At 46.1% G+C, this 9,372-nt stretch overlaps 1 protein-coding gene across 1 annotated transcript in view; it reads left to right on the top strand.

The window, feature by feature from the left end:
* The first annotated feature begins 317 nt into the window (after positions 1-317).
* The window catches only part of PTGFRN (prostaglandin F2 receptor inhibitor), a 71,230-nt gene continuing 62,175 nt past the window's right edge, over positions 318-9,372 (top strand). Inside the window, exon 1 of the mRNA XM_063348349.1 lies at positions 318-506. Coding sequence (XP_063204419.1) covers positions 449-506 — 58 coding nt within the window. The 5' untranslated portion in view covers positions 318-448. The remainder of the gene's footprint in view (positions 507-9,372) is intronic.

Genomic DNA, 9,372 nt, shown 5'->3' with positions numbered 1-9,372 from the left:
GCGGCGCCATGGCGGCCCCGCGCACCCGCAGGGCCCAACGGCCGCTCCCCGGCCCGGGCACCGGGGCTCTCCCGCGCCACGCGTGCGGGGCGGCCCCGGCAGAGCGGGTTCGGCGGGCGCAATCCCCCCTCGGCGGCTGGCGGCGGCCGGGCCGGCGGCGACCCCTCTCCTCCCCTCCCCTTCCAGGGGGTGTGGGCCGGGCCGGGCCGGACCCCCGCGCCGCCCCCGCTACCTGCGGGCGGGAGCGCGCGGGGGCGGGCGCTGGGGAAAGTTTGTCTCTGTGGTTGGCTGCGCCGCGCGGCGCGGCCGGTCGGGGCGGGCGGGCGGCTCCGTGTGCTCGCAGGGCAGCGGGAAGGCGAGCGGCCGGCCGAGGGAGCGCCCTGCCGCCGGTCCTCGGGCGAGGCGAGCGTGTCTGCGCGCCGGCGACCCCCCTCGCAGCCCTGCCAGCATGGGGCACCGCGGGGAGAGGGCGTCCTGCCTGCCTCTCCTCTTTCTCCTGCTGCTCGGTGAGCCCGGGGGGTGCGCGGCGGGGAGGGCGGACGGGGGTGCTGGGCCGGGCTGGGCTTCGGCCACCTCGCCCGCAGGTAGCGAGGGAGGGCTGGGCCGGTGAGCGCGGGCGCCTCGGCGGGGAGGGAGCGCCCGCCGTGCCGTGCCCGCCCTGAGGCGCGGCGGAGCCCAGCCGGGGCGCTGCCCTCCGAGGGGGGGGCTGGGTAGCGCCGCCTGCCCGCCGGGCTTTGCCGCCCCCAGGCTGTCCGGGCCGTCGCCGCCTTCTCCCTCTCCCGGCCCGCCCGCGGCCGTTAACGGCCGGCGCAGCCCTAACGGCTCCGCAGCACCCCCATGCCCCCCACCCCACCCCATCTCCCCCCCCCCGCCCCGGGGCGCGGGTTGCTGGCGGGTACCTCCCCGAAACTTTAAGGGCCCCCCCTCAGAGTAGCGATGGGGCGTTGGGGGGTGGTGGTGGTGGTGCAGCGTGGCGTGGTCCCCGGGGGAGAGGGGCTTCCACGGGCGGCCCGGGGTTAACGTGAGGGCGCAGCGGTAGCCGCTCCCCCGGACCCGGTGCCTTGGGCTGTGGCCGCTCTTGAGGTGAGGGCAGCGACATGTCACCTCGCAGAGCGTGAAGTCGCTCGTTTCGGGGCCGGGGGGGGTGTGGGGGGTTCCTTCTCCGGCCTGTTCCATGGTGGGGGGAGGCTGCAGGAGGGGCCCCCCACAGCCCTGCGTGCCGGCAGCAGAAAGCCGGGCTCTCCGGGCACACAGGTGTCGTTTTGGGAAGGGGTGGCGGGGGGGAGCGGTACTTCTGCGCCCTCCCCTCCTGGCTCTCGGGGTTTGCTGCCTCTGCCGTGAAGTTCTCCTGCTAAGAAATGAGGAATAATTGTCGAGGTGATGTTTGATGCCGTGTTCGTGTAATTGTGTAGCTGTCGTGAGCTTAACGTGTGTCGTTGTTCCTTACCGCTGTCAATGCCAGGCAGGCAGCGTGCAGAAATGAAGACTGTAGCGAGAACTACACAAAAGGGTGGGTGGTGGGTTTTGGGTTTTTTGCCTCTTTTTTTTTTTTCCTTCTTTTTTTTCTTTAACATCGAACTTGTAGCATTGTTGCTAACAGTGTTACTGAAGTAGCAGAGAGTTTAACTAGAGAACAAGAAGATTGTTCAGGTAAGATAGTTATGTGTAGTATTTAAGCGGTTCTGTATCAGCTCTGTGCAGTCAGGAGTGCTTTAGGTGCTGGTGGGCAAGAATGCCCCACAAATTACTACATGCAGTTATTGATTCAGAATGCTTGACTAATGGCAGGTAGTAAGTAAGAGCCTTTTCCAGATTTGGGGTGGAAGGAGTGAGTAACTAAACAGTGCCCTAGCCCCATGCTTCAACGCTCTTTAAACAAAACTCTATTTGCTGACTTAGTTTGTGCTTATACTTTTGACATTGCTATGACTAATTCTTTTTTAAAAGTCTGCCAGAGCACTTTTCTCATGGTTTGGCTGTTGAATCTTTCATAGCCAGGTCTGCAGAGCAGATAGTTATAGCTGAAAAGTCAGCTCTAAACCTGGGCTCATCCCAGCCTCTTTCCTGAAGCTGCTTGCAGGCAGTGAGGCAATCGGGGCAGAGGGATGTCTATCTACAAGTCAAGATCCTACTACACAAAGGTGTCCACTGTGCTTTCTCTTACTTGTAGCTGGGGTTAGTCATGTTGTTTATCTTTACAGTATAGGCATTCTGCCATCCTGGGAAACAGTGATGAACTAGAGAGAACACTTTTAGTGTTTTTGTTTAGAAACAGAAAGGGAATAAAATTTTTCAAGAGAATGGCTTAGTAGGACAGGACAGGAAAATCAGGACTCTCAGATACTCAAGGTCATGCAGCAAAAAGTAAAAACTATTAAGGATGATGTGCAACAGGAAAGTTGTTTCCTTCTTAATTCCAGATGAACTTAAAATGTGTATGCACAGATATCTGGCCACTGTCCATGATAAGGTTTTTCTGGATGTTGTGAGTTGCCTTTTAGTGATTTTTTTTTTTTTTTTTTAATTGGAATGGTGCTGTTAAAATTGAAAGTGCTTTTGTGTGCAGGGAAAAAAACCCCTCAGTTTTTCAGTCTTACTTGTGGTGTGTGTTGCGGTATGGTTGTCTTCTGATACCATTGCTTGGTAGCTTCTATGAGATATTCCAGATGTTAAGAAGTTGGGAAGGTGGTGTTCCTCTCACTCTGGATGGGAAAAGTATACTTCTGTGAACATGTGTTTTCTAGCAGCTCTTTAATAGAGCGACAGGTTGGGGCTTTTTGTTAACTAATGTCCTGCAAGTGTTGAGGAATTCTTGTACAAGAGAGACGGAGGGAAGGAGTTGAAGCATAGAGGAGTTCATTCCTTGTGTGTACTTAGACTTGATTGTTTTGTTCAGATCTGAACAGATCTGCAAATGGCTGAAGTATTTGCTTGTGACAAATAAGAATATTTTCTCATCCTTTCTTCTGGATCCAGTACAGTTTGTAATCTGTTTGGTAAGGAGATTGTGGATCCTGAGATTAAGGCTTGATCTAGTCTCTCTCTTTTCTTCCCTCCTCTGGTATGGTTAGAGCCTGAGAAGAGAGGGCGTTTTGCACTGCCATTGCCTCTCTTATGTGTGATTTCATTCTGAAGTCAATCTGCCCAATCAACCTGTGAAATGCTCTGGAAACCAAACCATCCCTGCTGGGACAAGGCATCCAAAAACCAAAACAGGTATCTGGTGATTACCAGGGCTCAGACTGTAGAGTAAACAGCAAGCTTGCAGCTCCTGGAGTTTTTTTTCCCTAGGTCTTGTTTGAGATCCAATGTAAGAATTTCAGTCTATCTGAAAAAAGCTGGTTTTTGTTTAAGTACTAAGGGGCTTGAGGAGAGAAGGCACTCAGTAAATCCTAGGGGAAAAAACCATTGATGATGGGTGTTCCAGAGATGGCCTTTTTCTTACTACCATTTAGACCTGCGTGACACACTCTGTCCACTATGATGAAAGTCAGTTCCAGCATGCCAGATCCCCAGGAGCTTTGTGTATACATGAATAGAGTTGTTTCTGCAACTCGTGTCTGAAATTCTTTGTTGTTTTTTTTTTCTTTTCGTCAGAAGCTGCAACAATTAGTCATTTGAATCAATGTTTAATTCAAGCACTGCAATAGAAAGCTTTTGGTAATTAGTATAAGTTATTGTGATCATGAACTTCAAGGAAAAGTGTGCTTTAATCTTTCCTGTGTTTGCAGCTAAAGTGAAAGCATTAGAAAATGGGAGAGCCTCAAGGTTTCGGGCAGGGAGATGATGTAAGGATGACTGCCCAAGGAGCGTTCAAGGTGTGTTAGAGTGGAAACTGTTTCCTGTTCCCTGGCTGGTGCCTGCTTACCGGCTGGTAGCCTTTGCCTGCCTGCTGTTGGAGGAAGGCAGGAGCAGATCCTCACTGGTACTCGCAGGAGGAGCTGACAGCTAGGCCTGCCTATCTCTGTTGTAGCTTTAGAGGTGGTTAAAAAGGTTCCCAACGGGGAAATACCGACAAGCCAGTCCTGGTCTTAGCCGCTGCAGACTGCTAAGGCAGTAGAAGCACGTAGTGAGGGTTGGAACTGGGTTGGTGAGGCACTGAAGGGCAGGTGGTGTTGCTGAGGAGGAAGCACTTTCTGTGTGGTTTTGCCATGCTGATGTATTTTCTTAGTGTGTAGGCTGTGGGAAGATGTAGGAATCAAAGGGCGAGCGGTGTAGCGAGTGTTTTTTCCTTTACATCTTGTGTTCTTTTGGGTTGGCAAATGATAGCTTAGTCACCTTTTCTGGCTCTCTTGCGTCTCTAGGTTCCTGCCCAGGGCTCCTTTTTAGGGAGTCCGGGTGCTTTTTCTGAAATTCTTCGACCTTGTTCTCCAGGTGTCTCGATTGCTACATTTCAACGTAGCAACAGCTTGCTCTCTTTAGGTAGTCTCTGTTGTATTTGGCTCTAATCCCTGAACTGAGGTATAAACCTGCCTGAACAAGATTTGAAGTAAGCAGTAGGGGTCATTTAAAAATGCAGCCACATGCTTGATTAGAGGGGAGTGTACTTAAGAAATAATACATATCCATCCGTCTAGCTATATAAACAAACATTCAGGGACATCTGAGATTTCAGCTTTCACATCTAATAAATTTATAGGTTGATTTGGTTTTGTGTGGTTGTTTTTTGTTGTTGCATTGTTGTTTTTTTTTTTTTTTTTCCAGTCTCTGTAATCATTGTCAAACACTCTATCTGCAAAACAGACCTGTATATTTTTTTAGTAGGGAAATGGTTACATATCTCAATAAGATACTTTCAGAAAGTGACCATTTTGATTCTCTGTTTTTAGATGACTTTTATTGATTTTTATTTTTTGTGTGTGTAGTTCTGTGTTTTAGAAGGAAGGGAAATGGACACATTATCAGAAAATGTGATTTCTTTCTGATTATGTATAGAAATGAATCACTTAAAAGTTAAGTTGGAAAGAACTTGAGGAAAACATTACTACCATGAGCTGCATCGAAGTAGGGATTATGTCAGTGTCTATCAAGGTCTCTAGTACTGCTTTCTTAGAAGGTCTGCAGTAGTAAGTGATAAAATCTGTTTTCTAGACACCTGTAAGGCAGAATTGTCTAGGGATACTAATGTTTCCATTTCTGTCCAAGAATAACGAGCAGTTTCCTGCATGACCCTGGTTCCTAACCTGAACAAGGTACCCCAAAACTGGATTGAACAAGACAGGGAGAGACTGTAACAGAAGTGGTTTTTGTCTGGATTGTTAGTATCTCCGGCCCTAAGGAAGGAATGAGCTTGTACCAATGAGATACTAAGTTCTCCAATTGCCCATTTTTTTGTCAGTTTATTCTTTAGAAAACCTCCAATTGTAGCTTTCTTCCAAGTATTCTTGAATACCTGCTGAGAAGGGCTTTAAAAATAATAAGATAAGCTTTTAATACACCTGATGCATTAGGTTTTGCAAGGGGCAAAGATATAAAATCAGTTTTAGATCACACTGCTTTTGGGATAGGATGATCTGAAAAATAGCTGCTCAGATGCCAGAAGCCTTGAATATTGTCTTTACAGGTCACCAGCGTATCTAAAATAAGATAAGAAGCAAGACAGAAGTTATGGAAGTTTTAAAAAGTTTCTTAGTTTTTTGAGTTTCATATCAGAAACTGGCTAATTCATTTACACATGAACTTTCATAATTGTAAAACATAACTGTTTTCTTCTAAGTGAAGTCTGAGACAGAAAAAAGGATGTTTTTTTTTTTTCTCTGGAGAAAGTTGGAGGAGGTTTCAAAGCTGGGCTTCCAATGGGAACCGTTATCAACTTTAACTATGGCACTCTGACTAAGTTTAAAGTGAGCTAGATAGAAGGTAGAACCAGTGTTGCTAAATGCCTTTTTTGAGTCTTGCAAAGTTATAAAGCAGTGTGGTGATGCTGGTAGATTTGAGTTGATGTAATTGCCGTGGGGACTGCTTGAAACTTGTGGTAGGGTGTTGTAGTCAGTGCTCCTTTTCATTACACTAGGTGAGGCAAGTTGCAGGGAAAGTCTTACGTGACACTGTCTGAAGAAGCAGCCTGGAGAACAATATCTCTTGTATGCAGCAATGGCAAAATACTGCTGCAGAAATATGAAGAATTGCTGAAGCAAGCTGAAGTATTTGACTAGTGATAATCTCTACAGCCAGATGGAATTTGCATGGATGCTCTAAAGGATCTGAACTGTTAGCTGAACTGTGGGAAGAATAGGTAAATAAGACACCGAGTCCTCAACAGGGTTTCCTTTAAAAAAGGATCTGAGGATGGTTTTTGGAATTAATTGACTTGTGAACTTTAGGAATGAGAACTAATTAAAGATTGGAGCTCCCAGGCAAGCTGTTACAGCTGCTGATAGGCAGGGCTGCCAGCAGTGCCTGTAGTGTCTGATTGATACTTTTTGTTATGAGGGCCATGTCTTAAATTGTTTCTTATTCTGCAAGACTTTAGGCATTCATGCTGAAATTTTCTGGGCTGGTGTCTACCATAGGTTGATATTTTCTTCTAGGAAAATCTGTGCTGTGTCCCATACTCTTGGGGAAAAAAAAAAAAAAAAAAGTCCAGTATTTCCAGCTGTACACTTGGGGAGGGAGAAGGGAGAAGAAGCTTCTAGCTTTTTTTTTTTCTTTTTGAATTCTCACATGTTCTGGCCAATTCTCCCTCCTTACTCTTGCATAAATAATAATCTCTGCTTAGTTCTAGCACCTCCATGCTTTAGAGCAACGGAGAGTTGCTGGAGAGTTAACTTTGCATCAAGAATGTGGCTTTTGCTGTTCTTATGAAAAATGTCCAAATTTGGCCACATTATAAGACTTGGAAAGGCATCAGTTTGCAATAGCTCAATACGGAATTAGTCTCAGGTCCCTAGAGAAAGCATTCTGTCATTGCTTTTAAGGTGTCAAAGAATTACAGCTAGAATTGGGGGTGGAGAAGTGGACGGGTTTTTATTCCAGTTTCAGACTTCTGTAAGTGTGTTGTGAAGTTGGGGTTTTTTTTTCTTTCCCCCCTGCCCCTTCTGCAAAATTGGCCAATGCTGGAGCAATGTGCTGGTCTGTGTCGATCACTGATCATATCTGCTGTGAGAGTCTGCTGCTTGTAGCACACAAAGTATATATATCATCTTTCTTATATGTGGCTTTAAAAAAAAAAAAAATCAATGTAAACTTTGTCTGGTTTTTAACTTTTGTTCTCTGGCTTCAGCTCTTCTCTCAGGCTTTTTCCCAGGTGTCCCCCATTGTCCTTTACTTCATGCTGGCTGTAAAACAGCTCCTGCTGCTGTAGCTGTTCTCTCTCTCAAAAAAAAAAAAAAAAAAAAAAAAGGTAAGAACTTATGCCACTCTTTGTTTAACAGGCTTGATTAGTCTGGACTTGCCTTTCTGCTGACTTTCTTAAAGGTGTGGTTTAGCTATGCTCCTTAGTGTTTGCTTCATGACTGCAATTTGCATGCTTTCATGCTTTTTGAGTCAGTCTTTTCTTGCCGTATCAGTAGCTGTTAAAAAGAGTTTGGTGGAACCATTACTTCGGGTTATGTTGTTTAGCGAGAGTCCAGTTATGACAAAAGCTAGCTATGCTTAGGTTTGCCAGTCTTAAAAAGAATAATTGCCAATGTAAGGGACTTTGTTTCCGTGCGAGTTACACTGCTAGCTCCAACTGCAGAGATTTAGCATCGTGTTTCAGTCGGTCTTTGATGCAATGTGGCTGTGGGGAATCTTTGAGCAGGCTGTAACAGCATTGTTCTCCTACTTGCATTAAAATGATTGTTGCAAGAGAGGCATCCACGGGGACCTCTGCCAGCTTCTTATTGATGTGTTCAGTTTCATCTATTGACACACTACCCTTCATTATTACACAGTGAATCCTGTGGCAGTGAAATTTGCTATTAAATCTGCCCTGCAAAAGAGAATTGGCAGGAGCTGTTTTAAAAGCAGTGTGACCCCTGCGTTTGCAAAGAATAGCTTCTAAATATGAAACAGATGCTGAACTAATAGAGGATACTTCCTAAATTTTCAGGGTACCCAACATAATTTTGAGAGAAATCCAGAATTCACATAATTTGTGAATAATCATTTAAGTTTCAATACCCTTTTTTCAGAAACATATGTCTAATCATACATATATTAATTTGTGCTTGAATACAGCAAGTAATACTGAGGTGAAAATAGGCAATTATTTGTTAATAGAAACTGTTAGAATAAGCAGTGAGGTGTTAGTCTTTCAGTCTGTGCTCTAATCCTCTTCCGAGTGCTAGAGGGTGGGAGAGGTGATGCATCTTCCCTTGTCTTTTGCCATAAACTATTTTGTGCTCTCAGAGCACCATCCATAATATTTACCCAGATGTTGCAGCCTCCACCATCTCCCAAAAGAAGCGTTATGTTCTTTAGAAGCCCAGTGACCTACTGTGTATCGGGAGATGGTGTCAGTGGATGGAATTTATGTCTATATAAAGAGCCTTTATGTTGTATGTAGAGTGTGCTTGTTCATATTCAGTTCATATGGCGATTTAAATTAATGCAGAGTAATAAGTCTACTGCATCAACCTGGTTTGCCTTTGATCTCAGGGTTTGGTTCTAGACAGGGCATGCTGTACCTCTTGGTTTAGAGAGCTTAAGTGCTTGGAGCAGGCTTCATCAGTGAGAAAATAAAGAGCATGACAGCTTATTGGAGGCAAAATCACTCTGTTTGTCTGGAAGTAGGAGGTAGCAAGGTAAGCATGGGTCTTTCATGTGTATCACAAAGCGGGGTTGAATGGACACTAATGCTATTGACGAAGCCCTGGTTGCTGGCAGCTGTATTGATAGGCACCTGTCAATAGTTGCAAAGCTGCTGACATCCCTAGGTTTGTGGGTTTGTTTATTTATTTAAAAAAAAAAAAAAGTTGAGAAAATAGCATATATAGCCAGGATTCAGTGGCCACAGAAGTGTGGCTGTTGCTAGAAATTAGAGGTGGGGGAAGGAAGGTTAGGAGAGAGTACTGGAGCAGGATGCGCTTCCCAGAGAGAAAGGGAAGTGGGGGAATAGCTTGTTTAAATTGGGTTAAAGGTGTGTCTGCACAAGACAGTGGTGTTGGGGCCGTTATCACCAAAAAACAGCCTTGGTAAAAAACACAAGTTTCTCAAAGCTCTGCAAGCAAATCTTGAAGTACCGTAGTTTTCTCAGCAAAGTTTTCTGCTCACCACTGGCAGGTAAATGGGAATACCTAATTGTAGACTCCTGCGGAGTTTAAAACAAGGACTGAAGTGTGATGCATGTGGCTGCAGGGTATGCTGTGGCATCTGAATTGATGCTGGTGTCTGCCTTTTGAGTCTGAAAGGGAGGGGTGAGGGGGAGGCTGCAGTACTTTGAATAGAGCT

Source organism: Chroicocephalus ridibundus, chromosome 1 (assembly GCF_963924245.1).
Source record: "Chroicocephalus ridibundus chromosome 1, bChrRid1.1, whole genome shotgun sequence".
NCBI classification, from domain to species: domain Eukaryota; kingdom Metazoa; phylum Chordata; class Aves; order Charadriiformes; family Laridae; genus Chroicocephalus; species Chroicocephalus ridibundus.
Note: the sequence above shows the minus strand (reverse complement) of the source record. Positions and strands in the feature narration are given on the sequence as shown.